This window comes from Pempheris klunzingeri, chromosome 1 (assembly GCF_042242105.1).
Source record: "Pempheris klunzingeri isolate RE-2024b chromosome 1, fPemKlu1.hap1, whole genome shotgun sequence".
NCBI lineage: Eukaryota > Metazoa > Chordata > Actinopteri > Acropomatiformes > Pempheridae > Pempheris > Pempheris klunzingeri.
This window is the reverse complement of record NC_092012.1, coordinates 8895990-8913726: the sequence shown is the minus strand read 5'-3', so window position 1 is coordinate 8913726 and position 17737 is coordinate 8895990. Positions and strand designations below refer to the sequence as shown.

General features: G+C 39.9%; 2 protein-coding genes across 2 annotated transcripts; one reads left to right on the top strand and one right to left on the bottom strand.

Moving 5' to 3' along the window:
* Window positions 1-1394: 1394 nt before the first annotated feature.
* Window positions 1395-6169, bottom strand: gatm (glycine amidinotransferase (L-arginine:glycine amidinotransferase)). Its single transcript, XM_070829416.1, has 9 exons — window positions 6044-6169; window positions 4854-5075; window positions 4487-4682; window positions 3758-3948; window positions 3469-3606; window positions 3052-3216; window positions 2870-2933; window positions 2657-2773; window positions 1395-2532 (listed from the first exon to the last, which is right to left on the bottom strand). Exons 1-9 carry the CDS (start codon window positions 6110-6112, stop codon window positions 2420-2422), a joined length of 1275 nt encoding a protein of 424 aa, XP_070685517.1. The 5' UTR covers window positions 6113-6169; the 3' UTR covers window positions 1395-2419.
* A 3871-nt stretch (window positions 6170-10040) lies between these two features.
* LOC139215524 (long-chain fatty acid transport protein 2) lies at window positions 10041-17490 on the top strand. Its single transcript, XM_070846548.1, has 10 exons — window positions 10041-10526; window positions 11255-11464; window positions 11562-11720; window positions 13070-13194; window positions 14432-14626; window positions 15137-15227; window positions 15470-15668; window positions 16128-16225; window positions 16376-16506; window positions 16717-17490. Exons 1-10 carry the CDS (start codon window positions 10043-10045, stop codon window positions 16891-16893), a joined length of 1869 nt encoding a protein of 622 aa, XP_070702649.1. The 5' UTR covers window positions 10041-10042; the 3' UTR covers window positions 16894-17490.
* Window positions 17491-17737: the final 247 nt, after the last annotated feature.

Sequence of the window (17737 nt, the reverse complement as noted above, 5' to 3'; positions counted from 1 at the left end):
TTGTGATGTCTGATTTAATTAGTATCAGACAGCAGATCACTTTATTATATTATATATTATATATATTATATATTATCACTTACATAATTACCTCTAACCTTGCTCATTATTTTTTAGTTTGAATATATATATCGTACACTACACTTACAAGCTGTGTAATTTAATTTCATTTGGTCAGTGGTGCATACAGGAGTGAATATCTTACATAAAGTACAATGTGTTTTCTGAGGTGAGCAGTTATTCATGAGACATACAGAGCTGTTGGTGTCAAATATATTCTGATATTGTAAATCTTGAGACTGATCAATTGTCTTTTAATGGTCATCAGGAACAGCACCACACTTTAACGCCTCCTTCTTCCTTACATGTTCTGACTGACCTGACTGACCTTTCACCCCAACCAGAGGGGGGGGGGAATGGAGTCAATAAAGTAAGTTATGATTTATTATTGCATATACAATTATCAATTATACAGTATCAAAAAAGTTTTTATACTTTAATTAACTGAAAACAGTTCCTATGACCAAATATCAGCCATTCATTTTACAAAGGCTCACAGATTTCACTTTTCCAGATCTCCACTAAATACAGCAGCAGTTACCAAGACTCTGCCTTTAACTTAAATAAAAGCATTAAATAAATAGCAGCAGTTTTTTTTGTTTCATTTTCAGTGAAATCCATTTCTGTTCCTTTCTGTTTGCATTTGCAGTTGTCTGGATTACATAATGTATAATATATGATGTAATATTCCCTCCTCTTACACATCAGGTAACTGGTTAATGTTTACAGATGTAAAGGTGTTACAGTAAATGTGGTGCCATTTATCAAGCAGGTGAATAGATCCCAGGTTTATGTGACCTATGACAGCTTGCTTTATTACGCTAAACGTTTGATATCCAACGGTGAAGTGATAAATAAAGTGTATATCTTCTCAACTTTATTGATCAAACTCTTCCAAACATATCACAGTGAAACTTAAACCACAATTAACTTTTGCAAACTGTGTATTCAGGCTTTAACAAAATTGGGGGTATTGAACAATTATTCCAACTTTATGGGCAACAGTGTACAACACTATGAAAGAGGCCATAATGTGTAATGAGTACTATTAGTTTTCCTACATTACAGCACATTGAAGTACATTTAGCTGATAATACTCGTGTATGTTTATTATTGTAGGACTTTTATTTATGATTAAGTATTTTTAACTTGTAGTATTAATACTCTGACTTATGTAAAAGATGTTAGTATTTCTCATATTTCCAGTGATATTGGTGACGGGGCTGCTTTTTCACACCAATAATAGTTGATTAACAGACACAAATATGTTAAATGTGACTAAGAATATAATCAAAAACAAGCACGATCACAAAAATGACACAAGACTCTTTTTTTAATTATATTTAATAACATTGCATAATACAAAACACTTGCATTCCTCTGTTGAGCCATAACTTCCCTTGATTTCATTGTTTCAAAATAAGCATCAAGGCAGATTTGAAGAGGTAAACATCCTATTTCCAACTGTTTATGCAGCACAGGAATTATAAAACATAAATCTCCACAACAAAAACATCTTTCATTCTTTAAGCATTTTTGCTTTGCACACAAAAGCAGCCAAGCAGTGAGAATGACTAGTAGCATATAACTGGCCCAGATTTGCAATAGGAGAAAACAGCAGAGGAAAAAGGTATACAATGTCTGATATGGACCGCATACTTTTTACGTAAATATATAAAAACACGAATTGTCGGGAAATCCAATAAAGAATATGAAAAATATAAATAGAACTTTGTCTGTTCAATCAATTAAAACCTTTACAAAATAATATACTAGCGATAAGATAATATTGTTTAATGACCTACGTAACAACTTTTATACATTTCTTTAAGTAAAAAAATACTTTGGAAAAAGATAGAACTATGGTTTCTGACTTTTCATGAGGAGGTAGCTCCTTCCCTCCTGTGCCCTTGTTTGACTTTCGCATACCAAATTGTACCTTGTCCTCAGAGTTATGACTTCTAAGATGTATAAGCCCTAATTCAGCTTCACAACAGCCAGGCCAGAAATGCAGTTAATATTGAGATTACTGATTGAAGTGAAGTGATTTGTTACTATTGAGCAACGCTTTGAACAAAGCTGTTTGCAAAGGCACTGAGATGTACAGCAATGTCAAATCAAAACAATTCATACATGTTCATTTAGGACAGAAAGACCCGATCCAGAGAAGCACTTTGGTGCCACGTGTCATGATAAGATTGCTGTCATGACAGTAGGTTTTGTATCACAAAGCTCATTAACTTGTGTGTACATACATGATTGACTGACAATAAAGACTCGACAATTACAGTGGTGTTAGGATTCGGGACTGAGGCTTGATTCTTCAAAGCTCAATAAAAACTGCCTATTTCTGGCAAGGCTAGTGGAAGTAGGACTGCAGGGTACCGCTGCGGCGGACATCGGTTGTCCAGCAGTGGAAGCCACCACCCAGGGAGTTGGCATGGCGAATGTTCACCTTTATGGTCTTGATACCTGCAACAAAAACACATTTACGAATGATTACACAGCATGGAGGCCTTATTCTGTAAAAATAATCCTATTTTCCTCATGCATCGTTTGAAATCCTAAAGAATAGAAATATAATGTATTAACTCACCAAGACTCTCAAACATTTTGTGAATGCTGGCTTCATTGGCGTCGACCATGACGCGCTTCTCATCCAACATCAGGACGTTCATGGACAACCATTTGGAAGACATCCACAGTGGGTGGTCTGCATAGAAAGGGATAGAGTGTCTTTTTTTCGCCAATACAAATTCCATGTGGTTTGCTTACGTAAGAGAAGATAAGCTTTACTTAAAGAACCTACCATCAGGAATCATGGGTGTTGGAGGTTTCACAATAGTCCAGCCAGCCTTCTTGAACATGTCAATCTGGGTTAAAGGACAAAGAGCAGCATTGAACATGTGGCAGTATGTGGTGTTTCAGTCCACCAGTCCATCAGTCCACAAGAGGGCAACATGGGGCATTGTGAGAAGTCAGTCTCAGTACCTGGCGACATGGACGGTCAGGGTTTGACAGCACCAATCCTGGCCCAATGATGTTAAAGGTGGCATCGATGTGCATAGGATTGGGGTCCTTGAATGAGATTATGTGGATCTTGTAGTCTGGGGCCAGATGACGGCGCATCCACTCAATTCCCATGTAATTTGTAACCTGCAAAAAAAAAAAAAGTAGAAGAGGTTTGGGGGACTTACCCAGGCCATATATTCAGATGCAAATTCTCTCCAAATGTTGCTTTACCTAATCTTGCACTGTGTATGTTGCATGTCATACTGCATGTGACTGACATTTAAGCAAAAGTCTTAATGTATAAGAATGAAGAATTTGTCCCTGTGGTGCTTTTGAAGAAAAGTCGCCCATCATGTCAGATGTCAGACGTGGATCTAAGTTTAACAGCCTTCATACCTGACTCCTCTGGACAAAAAGATCCCTTCCAGCTCGGATGAAATCGGCAGCATCGAAACAGGGCTCGTGCTCTGTGGTCACAAACTTCCCCTCGGCGGCCAGCTTGTGTCTGTCCTCCACAGTGCGGATGGGGTAGTCCTGAGAGAAACCATGTAATAGTGTTTCACGCTCTGTCTTAATGCAGGTTTGACTTTGTGACAAAGTTAAACTCCACACAAACCATTTCACATGTGCTGTTTAGTATAACAAATTACCAAGAAGTATGGTGTCTCGCAAGTTAAAGCCTCACCTGATCGTACAGCTCATCGGCCATAGTGGGTTTAGGAGCAGTGGTCCATTTAGCACCTTTTCTGAAGTACTCCTTGATCAAAGGTCTGTAGGCTCTGTACTCAAAGAAGCGAGCCCTCCAGGCCATGGGAGCCTCAATAATTTCATTTCCCACAACCATAAGGATGTCTCTGGGCATGGCAGCATACATGCCTGCAACAGATTCGACAATACAAAATGAGCTTACACAGAATATAGAATAAATCACAATGTGATGCTTTAACACGGTTATCAAACACACAAGTATTTATATCATTTACTAAGGTAAAAGTAGCCTTACACCTTAGAAATGCTCTGTGTATTATCAGAAAAATGTACTTAAAGTATCAAAAGTGGAAGCACTTGTCAGGCCCTGTCAGTGTTATCTCATTATAGTGCTAAGCCATTATTTTGGAACAGCTGTACATAAACTTTAGTACAAGTTAAACTGTACACATACGTCATATTTTATAATATATGCCATGTGTTTTAAATTCATAATATTGATCTGTGAGTAATTATTAACTGTAATTGTGAAGTAAATGTATTGAGAAGAAGTATAAAGTAACGTAGAATGGTAAAGTAAAGTATAAGTACCTCAAAATTGTACTAGGTACGCTGTATGTGACTTATGTCGTCATGGTTTAGTGGCTGTGGCTGAGTTGTGCGCTACTTCAGTACACACACACACAGTTTAGACCTATTTTATTACCTGATGATGTGAAGTCTGGAGTTTTGTATTGCAGGGACCACTCGATGGGTTCTGGCCTCCTCACAACGACTCCCTCTTGACGCAGAATATTGCACATTTCCTCAATCTCAGCAACAGCGTTTTTCAAGTGGTCCGCAGGAAAAGCCTGGCCCCCATGTTTCTGGTAGAAGGGCCAATACTTCTCATATGTGTTAGCCTGTCGAGAGGTTTTCAATATGACAACATGGAGTTAATCTCACTGTCTCTCAATTCAGTTTAGGTGAAGCTCTGATGCTCCGTTATCAGGAAACCTGCACAGCAGTGGGCCACACATTAATAGCACGTAATCTGCATGTTTCACAGGGGTCATCTTGACATTTTGGCTTACTTTCACTTCCACAGTGAAGGGAGGCACGTGGGCGTTCTCAGCACGACCCACGATCACCTCCTCAAGAGGGTCCCATTCGTTGTAGCTGCAGACAGGACATTCCTGCTGGACAGGCTCAGTAACATGTTCCTCTTCAACTGCACGCTGTGGCTGTGCAGCTGCTGCTGCACTTGAGGTGCTCTGGAAGGCCCTCTGCACCCATCCAGTCACCGCCCGGCCAAGCTGGGGAGGGGAAAAAAAAAAAAAAGTATCATTCTGCAGCACAAAAATGACCTTCAGTTTTATGCTACGGGAACCAAATTACAGATACAGAGAAAGAGTTTTGTATAGAACACGCACTTTAGATTTAATAGACCTTTTACAATACAGTGTATGCATATTAATACAAACTGTGTGTTAGTAATAGACAAAATTAGAACTGTGCAATCACTATTGCTGTATGTTTGTTTATATTTTTTTTTTTCATTTCATTTTAGTGCCAGAAATGAAGTGAGATTTTTAATGATGTGGTCAAATAAACGACTTGGCTGGCAGCTGATATACAAAAAAAAATTTTTTTTTAGATACAGTAAAACACTGTAAGCTGTGCACAGCCTCTGTAGATGTCATTGATAAAAGCCCTCAGTAAGATAGATTTGTTTGGTGCCAAAGTACACGTGTTATTAAGAAGCGTTATCTCCACAGATAGGCGGCAGAGAGTGGTCTCTGCTGGCTCAGGAGCAGCTCAAGTGTCACTGAGTTTGGGAGCGCATCTGTGCCAAACAGCTGTTCACTGTCACTCAGGGAGCGAAGAAAGAAAAAAAAAAAAAAAAAGCTCTCTCAGCAAATAGAAGCAAATCCATCCATGGAAGATCTCTCTCTCTCTCTCTCTCTCTCTCTCTCTCTCTCTCTCTCTTTTTTTTTTTTTTTTTTACCCCAATGAGTCGATTAGATACTTTCGCCAACTAAAATGCTTCATCAAACAAACACTGAATCAATGAATCAATTGAACTGATCTCAAGTGAAAGAAGCAGCTCAGGTGAAGCCTGGTGAAGAAAATGTAGAACATATTGTCTTTATTCATTCGTTGACCGACATGTGCTTGCTTTTTTTTTTTTCTTTTTTTTTAACAAAAACACTTTTTGGAATGCAATTTGCAATTTTTGGAAAAAAAAACAAAAAGAAAGACATGAAACCACCATAATACCAACCATGGCTCCGATCAGATGGGCAGCCTCGGCCCCCCTGCTACCTCCTCTCAGACACCTGACTCGCAGCATTGTCCAAAGTAATAGTGAGCGTGACAGTGAAAATCACACGGCAGCGCAGGATCCGCGTCTCAGTTTGCTCATGAATGAAGACGCCTCAGCTTTATAGGAGAGGGTCTACGTGTCTCTTAGACCATTGGTCGCCTTCATGTTGTGGGGCAACGTGACTTGAGAAAAGGCATTCCTGAAACACAATCCCTTACGCCAGCAAATTCTTATCAACTGGCCTAGTGGCATTTAAAAGTTTCCAAGGAGAAGTGCGCAAAATGTCTCAAGAAGTATTGTCATTGTGCAGATTATTCCTGTCCTCCCCTGGTTTTTGCTCAAAAGAGATAATTAAGCGACACTATGAAATAATATAAGACATGTCTGCATTGCAAAGTAGTCCACAAATCACTGGGATACATCTTTTTTGCTGCTGGATAAAAAGACATAAATGGAACCTTTTTGTGATCTGATTTATTTATTCAGTAATTCAAAACCAAAATTAAGTCTACAACTCTGAGAATAATGATTTTTTTCAACCCTCTTTTATTAATATTTCCTGTGTTGGTCATTAAAAAAAGCCACTGGTCTATTAAAAAATAAGCACATTCACTAAAGCTGACTAGCACCTCGAGAAGTGACCGTGTTTTGTCATGCTTTCTCTTTTCATTCTTTTGAATCCAGTGTAATGGAATAACATTAGCAGTCTTGGGAACATTACCACACACACACACACACACACACACACACACACACATCCACACACTGCAGAGCACTGCAAAGGGCAAAAAAGGAGTTCACCTAATCAAAGGGATAGATAGCCTCGTGCAGGCTGGGTCACCACATGCTTCGTTGGAGTGTGCTCACAAGAGTTTCACAACCCAAAGACCTCAGTGACCGCTGATATTACTTTGCCCTCAAAAAAAAAAAAGATCTCTGGCTGATGCCCAAAGTTCAAAGATATATGCACCAAGGATGCGTCAGCTCCCAGTAGCATCATTTACTGGTCCAACGGTCACAAAGGGTATTTTGTGAACTCAACTGTTTTATCATTAAAGCTGCATTAATCAATTCATGGGCACCAGGGGGTAGAAAAATATCCAAACAGGCACGTAGATACATAGCTGACATACACAATGCAGTGACTTACTGGAGTTTGTGCTGGTGGCAAACTTGCAGTGACAACGAGAGTTCAGAAAGAAATAGACATGAACCCCCCCCATGCAACTGCAACCTGTGGTTTTTACACTGTTGTATTTTAACAAATGAAATACATTTACTGAGCTTTAAGCGTACTGCTTGGCAGACTTTGTTTCCTTTGTGCCAGAGCCAGATGAGCTGTTTCCAGTCTTTTTGCTAAGCTAAGCTAACCAGCTGCTGACTGTCGCCTCATATTTACCAGACAGGAAGGTTTCAAGTCATCTGAAAGTGACAGCTAGAAAAAGAATAAGCCTGTTTCCCCAAAATTAAACCATTGCTCCCTTATCAAGCCATCCGATGTTGTGCTAAAGAGTTGACGGGAGTTGTAACTAAAAATATGTTTATTTTGCATAATCAAAAACATTTAGAAAACACACTGCAAATACAGTTTTAGATATGACAATGGAAGTGTTTCCAGAAGACAGCAGTGCTGGACATGGCTTGAACAGCTTGTTGTTGCCATGATTTGTATTTTAACTTATCTATTTGATGAAATAAGAGACTGGAAAGCAGTAAAACCTCTGGTTTTATAGGCTTTTAGAAAGGAAAACGACTGTTTTCTTGTTTTATTCTTTAAATGGGTGATCTAATCAACAAGAAAACAAAAAAAGTCTTATATTTGTTGGGTAATTTCTCCACTGTGCACACGAGCAGTTTGTTCTGCAGCGTGTGCTTACCACGTGGAAGCATATCCAAAGAAATAGAGCTTTAGAGCCTTACTGACATTGGGAATTGTAGTAGTACAAAAGGAGACAAGGACAACGATAATGCTGACTTGACATACTCAGGTGACACAGCAGCATCTAGTGGCCACAATTGTCAAAGCAGCTTCACTGATAATTTAACATTTCAGCATAATTCATAATCCATGACCTATAACAACTTCCTCCCCCTCAAAAAATGTAATAATGTGTAACTTTTTAACATTGAAACTGAGGTCAGCTTATTATCACTACAATGCTACGGCCTCCTCCTCTAGCCTTTAACCTAATGGTATTTCTGGGTGTTTCTGGTCTAATAATGATTATTATGCAGACTGCAGGTCGTCTGTCAACACTTTATCCAGCATAAACACTACATCTCCTCGGAAATAATTAAAATAACCACTAAAATTCTGCTTTTTCGCTCTGCAAGGTCTTTACGAGGTGCGTGCAGTGGCAATTTTCAGCGCATGCGTAAAGTAGAGCAGCAGCAGAGGTCAGAAATCCAGAGCAAATGCAAACAGATACATCAAAAAATGTCTTGTTACGAATACAAATACTTTCTGGTCAAATATAGCAAAATAAAATACTGATATGGGAAAATGCATTAAATCAAAATGCAAGTATTTTGTGCTTAACATTTGTAGTAGCAGTACAGTATATTTGCCAATTCTAGAGCACATTTTTGCTACTTTTCCTCAGTTTTATTATGATGTTTATCAGTAAGATCGCTGTATCGTGCAAGATCTAATCCTCAAGCCACTGTTCAGGAGGAACACAAAGAAAATATTTGCTGGACCTGTCGTATTCCAGAGTAAAATGACATTAAATAATATACTTTAATGAGTACGTTCTTAAAGTATTTTGTCACAAAATTACATCTTATTTTTTCCATCCAGCAAAATACAAATAAGGAAACACTCACAAGTAATTCAAGACGTATTTCACGTATGCTTAATTGAAATACTGTCCTTGTCTGTGGATGACACACTGACCCAACTTCACTGACTTGAAGCCTCAGTGGCAACAACCAGCGTGTGTTGTCTAAATGCTGCAGATGTGTTGTCGCGTTGCTGAGGATGTTTTTCTTCGTGTGCTTTTGTTGTGTCTGTCTGCACGGAGCTCTCAGGGCCACAGTGTGGGACTCACAGTGATAAGAGATTCCTCTATTAGTCCCACGGCGCTGAAATTCACAATTCACAGTGATGCAAATTTTCAAAACAACATGGTCTCATAGGACAGTGTCCTTCTGAAATGCTTTACCGCTTTTGTTTGTTTTAAAAACAGTATTCTTGGCCTCTGGTTTAGATATTTTAGCCATTATTGACTGTTCGTTATCTCCTCGTTTTTGGCTTGTGACCTCTTACAAAGCCCCCGGACATGTTTCAGACATCATGGGTTGTTAGCAGTTCGACCAAAGAGCCAAAACCTTCTTAACTTCCCATGTGGTTTCATTTAAATTACTGTTTGAGGCCCAGAGAGGTAAAAAAAAAAAGTATCCATCATTTCAAAGTCCAATAAACAAACACAGATTTATGTAGCAGAAGCTTTTTTTTTTTTTTTCTTCTTTCCAACCCTATTAGCCTATAATCTCTGGGATTGATAATGACACTGAAAATGAAGTTTTATCAGGTTAGATGGTCAAACTCTTCTTTTGTGAATGGCTGACATGTGACTTAGGCTTAGGCTTGTGCAGCCCAGCCTCCCTAAATGTTTGACATGTGTGGGTACTATTTATTTATTATTATTATTTATTATTTATTCATTTATTTATCTATTTTTGCACACTTTACCTTTGTTGCTCACAAAATGACTCTTGGCCAGCTCTGAAGACCTACTGCTGCTGAGCAATATTTCCTACAAACAATACTCCAAATTATTCAAATATTTGCCATGAACTTAACCTACTTTTTGAGAAAATGCTCCGCCCAGCTGAACATTTCCAACACTCCCCGTTTTGCATCAGGGGCTGCACTTTTTTCTCCCTTTCTCCCTTTCTTTCTTTCTTTCTTTTTTTTTTTTTTTGGAAAGACTTGTGGCTTTTAAACGGGAAACCATGATGGAGGTGTATGTTCTTTCAGTCATTTTAGCAACAATCCTCCTCATCCCATCCGCACTCAGAGCTTTCTGCCCTTATCTCTGGACGGATGTTCTGTATTTCAGGGATCTCCTGCGGATTTTAGTGAGGTTTGTCTCGAGGCGCAGAAGGAGACCTTTCTACTTTGTTTTGGACCGTTTCTTGGAGCAGACCGCTGCGCATCCAGACAAGCCCTTCATTGTGTTTGGGAATGAGAGCTTCTCGTACTCTTGCACCGATAAAAGGAGCAACAAAATTGCCAACGCGCTTCTGTCCAATCCCGGGTACAAACCCGGGGACACCGTCGCGCTTTTCATGGGGAACGAACCCGCCTTCATGTTTACCTGGCTGGCTCTGGCTAAATTAGGCTCCCCTGTGGCTCTGCTCAACCAAAACATCCGGACCAAGTCTCTGCTGCACTGCTTCAACTGCTGCAAGGCCAAAGTGCTGATAGCAGCCTCAGGTGTGTGTGTGTGTGTGTGTGTGTGTGTGTGTGTGTGTGTGTGTGTGTGTGTGTTTAATGAGCAAATCTTTAAAGTTAATGCAGTTAGTTCTGTTCTTTAAACAGCTTCAGGTTGGATCTAAGTTTTTTTTTTTTTATTTGAATAGCTGAGAAACAAAATTATTGATATGGCTTCTGGTTTCACTTTAACCTCTGTCAGTCCAGGGGGTTCAAAGGGTTCAAGCTATTTTTAAGAATCTTCCTCAAATCATCTTTTAATAGCCTTTAGCTCAAATTACAAGTGCCTGAATAAATGGACAAAAGAACATTTATGGGGTCCGGTGACTGATGTAGTTGATATTTTGTAGCCCAAGTGATGTGTAGAGAATAATCCTGAATGGACTCCCTGTCAGAAAGACTTAACGTAATCATGTGGAGGTGAAGGGGGCTTATGCTGATCATTACACAGCAATGTCAGACTAAAATGCATAGTATTAGAATGTGAGCATTCATCTAAAATGAGTTTCTATTCAACTGAAGTTTAAATTTAAAGCTTCTGTGAAAATTATAGGGTTTTTGGTTTCTTTTGTTAGATGAATAATTGAAGTGTTTGGTTGGTTGGTATAAGGCTTCAATCATACTTGCATTTTTCTGTAAACATGCACATTTAGCCAGGACACAGTCAAGTCTGTGTGTGAATCTAAAACGAGGATGTGGTGGTTATGGTTGTTCTGTACGTGCCTCTCCAGAGCTTAAGGAGGCAGTGGAGGATGTGCTGCCCTCGCTGACAGAGCAGGGCGTCACCGTCCTCCTGATGACCAAACACTGTGACGCCCCTGGTATCCAGAGCCTCTCTGACAAAGTGGACGAGGCGTCGGACTCTCCGCTCCCACGATCCCTCAGATCGCACATCACGTTCAAAAGTCCTGCAGTTTACATTTACACTTCTGGAACTACAGGTATTGCTTGTTCTTCAGTTTCATGTGATGACCTGTTCCTGATGCAGCATGTCGCAGCTCTCAAGGTTTGCCCTCTTTGCGTCCTGCTGTATTTCAGGTCTCCCTAAGGCAGCAGTGGTCAATCAGAACCGCCTCCTAACAGCCCTGGCTGTTTTATCTTCAAACGGTGTCACATGTAACGATGTCATCTACCTCAACCTGCCTCTGTACCACACAGCTGGATTTATCATAGGCTTTATTGGCTCCATTGAGACAGGTGAGATTGCTGAGGTGTAGCTCAGACAGTCGTGACGTCTTTGTGACGGCTGTGTGAGATTCCTTGAAGACTGACGGATGCTTAAGTGACCTAACAAGGAGTTGTTAGGTTGTTTTATACATGCCAGACTGAAGATACGGCAAAAAACAAATAACTGTACTAAGATTGTACGGTTATGATACTTCAGGCCAAGCTGTTGCACATTCAGACTGCAGCTCAGTAACAAGTCAAACCTGCACTGTGATCCATGTGTACACCAAACTGATTGTAACGGGCTCGAGCTGCAAACAGAGAAACCACATGAACCATTTGGCTCCAACTTTGACAACTTTGAAATCTCAGTGAAATAAACTGATTAGCTTTAGTGCTACTTTGGCGTTTGTGGAAGTGATCCTACCTCTTAAGCTAAATAAGCTATTGGTAGCTGAAAAATGCATTGCCGCAAAGCTTAGCTCACGAAAAGCGGACTTTTAAGAGGCACGTGGTTTTCACAGGACACTGATGATTTTTAAAAAAAAATTAAATCAGGCAGGTTCCAAATCAGCTCTGAATCATTTTACTACACTCATTGATCTTCCAGCATGCAGTGACAGGGAGGTGATCCCTCACTGGCCTCCCTCCTGTGATCACTGACACTTGATTTTATTTGTTGCCGGATGAATCACTTGAACTTCAGACCTCTGCGATGGAGGGCAAGTAGTTTACTCATCCACCAGCTGCGCCCCCTGAAGTGGCGCCCTGTTACCTTCATAAGGTTGACCTAAATATGAGGCTAGTGCTTCAAAACTGTACACGGACTTGAACTTGTGTCCACACTTCATTAAAATGATGTCCCTGCTGCTCCTCCTTCTCCCTCTCGATCTCCAGCCCCTGGAAAACTAAATGAAAGAGTCTTTTGTGACTGAGCCAGTAATCTGAACAGAGCCGGTTCAACCACGACCAGATTACCTCTACTTTCCAACTGCTTTGGTCTAAATAGGCTAAAGTTCACACCGCCTTTGTAAGTCTGTGTAAGCAGCCACATATTAGGAGATATTCAATACTGCCCCACAGCCAACACATTCCTGTTGTGCAGTACATGCAGTTCAATTGCAAACAGTTCAATATATGGTGCGTTTTGTTTTACATTAAGTACAGTAGTTCATGTTTAATTCAGAATATAATTCTAAAAGTTATTGGTCAATACGTAAATATATAAATATAATTATAAACATCTCTTACAACATCACATCAGCTGTATCTCTGATTTTATAACTGAATATTTAAGGTTTTCAAAAGCTGTAAACAGCAGGACTCTCTCAACTGAAAGCCACGAAACTAAAACTGTTATTTTTTGTCTTATTTTGAAGGATCTACCATCATTCTGAAGAAGAAGTTTTCTGCCTCTCAGTTCTGGGATGACTGCAGGAAATACAGTGTGACTGTTGTCCAGTACATAGGAGAGGTGATGCGTTACCTCTGTAGCACACCGAAGGTAAAAATAAGTCGGACTGTTCCCAGTTTTTTCACACAGTGGCGTTCAGCCATGCAGAGCAGAGTTCAGAGAAGAGACCAGAGAATTATATTTGTTTTGCAGATAAAGGATTTAAGTTGCTGATGCTGATCTTTTTAGTTTTGATCATCTGCATCAGTTACTCCAGGTATTACCCATTTTGTTTCTTTGAAAAGCCTCTCCAGCAGTGTCTTGATCATGTGACAGTTAAAACTCTAAAGCAAAACCCAAACCAGTGGCATTTTTTCAGCGTTAGCTGGAGGCTAAGGTGACCCTCCATCTTGCGCGACAGACAGGGTTTCTCTGGCAGGGTGCTGGGGGCACCGTGACTCCTCTCTGCCCTCTTAGCCTCTCTAAAACTCCTTCGCTTGAGAAACTTGCAGAGTGCCGTGAACCGGCTGCAACAAGCTGCCATTCCAGCAGATCTAGTCGAGAGATTAACTTTCCAAATCTGTACATTCCCACAGCACAGCACAGCTGGTTTACCAAAATAGAAATCATTAAATCTCGGGTTCCAGCCTTCTGCGTCATTATCTTTAGGGGTCTGAACAGCATGCAGCATTATGGATACATGAAAATATCAGTTGCTGATATGAATAATTGATATTTTTAAGCATCAGAATGATTGCATACTTTTGATATCGCTGTATTTAGGACTACTGTAAACATTCTGCATACATGTATGGCTATTCATTCAGAGTATCAAGTTGCATCACATGAAGTGCTGTCTCAATTTACTGCATGACCCTGTACCAGCAAGAGGAGGTGGTTTTTCTGTATCTGGTCACCTCTAGGAATAGATGCTGGCCTTTACTTAGGAAGACCATATCAAGTAACTTGGCAACCAAATCTCTCTGGACTATTATATGATGTTAGGGTCACATTAAGTGAATGGTATTTTTTGTATAATATTTGTAAGGTTTTCAGAGAGATGAGTACATTTAAGTCACACAGAAGTATTTATGCTAGTGTTTCCCTGTCTCTCTTTATATAAGAATTTATGTATAGAATTTATCAGAAAGGTACCCAATAGGGTCTGATTAGGGTCTAATGTCTGTTTATTATATAGCACATTCGCATATGTGTTAGTTTAAAAGCAGGGAAGTCTCACATTTTGTAAAAACCCCTTTTAAAATGCTGGCAGGTCGATTGTAGTGCTCAGTCGATTCTAGCACTCGTGCTTGATCTGTTTTTTTTCTGTTTTTATATGACAATTCAGAGAGAAAACGACAAGGACCATAAAGTAAGACTGGCCATCGGCAACGGCGTCAGAGCAGAGATATGGAGAGAGTTCCTCAATCGCTTTGGGGACATTCAGGTCCGAGAGTTTTACGCCTCCACTGAGGGAAATGTGGGATTTGTCAACTACGCAGGAAAAGTTGGAGCTATTGGACGAGTCAACTTTTTGCATCGGGTAAGAAATGGATCAAAAAATGTTTCTGTTAACAAAGTTTCTGTTGTCATTTATAGTCAATTTATTAGTGTGTGTGTGTGTAAAAAGAAATATAAGTTATGGTCCACTTGATTGCGTTTTCACACCTTTCGGCTACATCTCGGTGTCATTTTACTGGTGAAGACGGTCCTCGTCCATTCTTATAAAAGATGTGGTTGAAAGCTCATTAGTGGACCTTGAATTAAGATTATTTTTCACACAAGTTTCATGCTAAAATGTTCATTGGTGGCCTAAATATCACTTCAAATATATATTTTTTATGAATCACTAGAGTTCATTCCAAAACATTTTGCATTGTGATGGTCTCTATCTAATATCTAATATTTACACATCCACAAAAATGTTGTGTGTGTCATTTATTTGACTTCTATATGTGTCTGTCAATAAATGATATTGGAATTACATGTTTTGTTGTGCTGCTGGTGCTTTGGGCACATAATGCAATACTGATGGATTTACCTCCTCCTGTAGAAGCTGTTTCCCTACACTCTGATTAAGTATGACACAGAGCGGGATGAACCGGTTCGAGATTCTAACGGCCTCTGTGTTGAGTCACCCAAAGGTGAAGAAAACTCTTGTTAATATATGTTAATGTAAATTAGATCCATCTATCACAGAGTTTCGACGTCATCTCCACGCACTTGATATAGATTCCTGTGTTTATTTTATGCAGCATCACACTTGATGTTACATCTGCCCCCTGCAGACGAAGACAGTTTACAGACCAAATCAGGACCCCAGTGATGGGGCAAAGTAGTCCACGGATAGACAGTGAAAGACACGTCTCTTGGCTTTTTCTTTAAGGTGAGACAGGACTGCTGGTGTCGAAGATCACAGACATTGCTCCTTTTGTCGGCTACGCCCAGAATGAGGATCAAACGGAGAAGAAGAGACTCCGTAATGTTCTCAAGAAAGGAGATCTTTACTTCAACAGTGGAGACCTATTGAGGATCGATAACGACAACTTCATTTACTTTCAGGATCGTGTAGGCGACACATTCAGGTACAGAACTCCCGTGCACCGTGATTTTTCTTTATATCATACAACTACAAATGAAAGACTTGAATGAAATACAAATGTAGTTTTGTAGTTTCTGTAGAATTAATCTCTTTCCTTGTTGATTTACCTGCGACAGGTTTAAGAGAGGCTCTGCCATTTTTAGTAGAAATTTAACTTAATAGGAATGTTTGTTGTAGCCCACAGCAGCACTGGTTATACAGTATACATATTTAATGTGTTTGTTGCCGAGTGCAATTTTTCAGCAGTCTCTTTCCCTGTATGTTATTCATGAGGCTCATTTAGAAAAGTTCTGGGCAAACTTGTATTTGTTGCTCAGACATGAGCTTTGAGCATGCAAAGAGGGGATATGTTTTTGTTTCCTCACATGCATTGGCCTGTAAACTGTTTGTGTGTCTTAGAGTTAAAACCTGATATAAAGTTGAAACTTGTTTGAGCCCACAGGTGGAAAGGTGAGAATGTGGCTACAACCGAGGTGTCAGACATCCTGACGATCAGCGATTGTGTCAAAGAGGCCAACGTTTACGGAGTCCAAGTGCCAGGTGATGGTCATGTCTTACCCCAACAATGTGTTTAGTAAGAATACCGTGACTTCCAAATGGTAGAATATTAAAGACAGACTTTGATTTGATAATAAATAAGTTAATGAAGGCGCACACTTTCTCCGTTTTTTTATGTTTTTGGCAATGCAGGGCATGAGGGGCGGATAGGGATGGCAGCGGTCACTGTGAAGGAAGGTGCCCAGTTTGATGGGAGGAAAATATATAACCATGTGGTGAGCTACCTGCCCTCCTACGCCCGACCTCGCTTCATAAGAATACAGGTGATTTTATTCACACAAACTGTTCTGCATTTCACACTTGGTATGTTATAAATTTTATTATTTGAAAAACAAACATTGTTTTGTTCTCAAAAGATGTAAATTACAAAGATTGTGTTTAGTGCTCACGCCACCATCTCAATATTGTCAATATAAAGCAGATGTCGACATCCTGATATTATACCTGAGTGAGTTGATTTTTCTTCCATCTAGGATGCCGTTGAGGTGACGGGGACTTTCAAGCAGATGAAGGTGAAGCTCGTGGAGGAGAATTTCGATCCGGGACGTGTCCAGGACCCTCTTTACATCCTTGCTGATGACGAGAAGAGTTACGTACCGCTGACAGCTCAGGTCTACGGCTGCATCATGTCAGGAGACAGCAAACTATGAGTAGGCCCTTGGTGTTCACCGACTGTGTGGGCTGCATTGATACTTTTAATGATAACTTCCAGCTCGGTGACTGAATCAATCTTTTTACTAAAACTTACACATGTATGTGTAGTGCAATAATATGGAGGCAGAAAGCCCTTTTATTAAAGCAGTAGATGGGAATCAGAGGATTAATTAGTAAGGATTTGTATGTATTGTGCTGTGCTCTGTGTACATTGTACAGTGTACATTGGGAGTAGCCAAAGACAAATTTCCACTGAGGTGGAACATAAAGTCAGGCTCCAGAGTCAGCCTGACAGGGGAGGGCAGAATTAGTCAGTGTAAGTGATATATTTACTGTCCGGTGATAATATGATAAGTGTATTAATAGAATGAGGGCTGCTGCTTCTACTTTACTCAGTTTAATAATGGTGTTGAGAAGTGTTGCTGTTGGGATAGTGGGGGGTACAGCCAATCACAGCCAAGACTCAATATGGATGAACGGAGAGTGTATTTTAATGACACACTTCTCACAGTCTCCATGGAGAGCAAACTACAATCATTTGACATGTTGGACTTATTTTCTGATGTACAGAATCCTTTGCTTTCATAACAGATGTGAGTAGCACGTCATGGTCCAAGAGTTCCAAAAAAAAATAGGTAGAACAAGAGTTTTATATTCATGTACCAATGTGTGTAAATATGAATTACTTTCTTGAAAATCAAAGTGATCATCATAGTTATAACAACACAAAAATAAATGAGGAAAAGCCACAAGGTGGAGACAAATGCATGTGCAACCAGAGTATAGTTATAGGTGCACAGTGCTTACACCACATCGCCAGAAATGTTGAACAGGTCAACG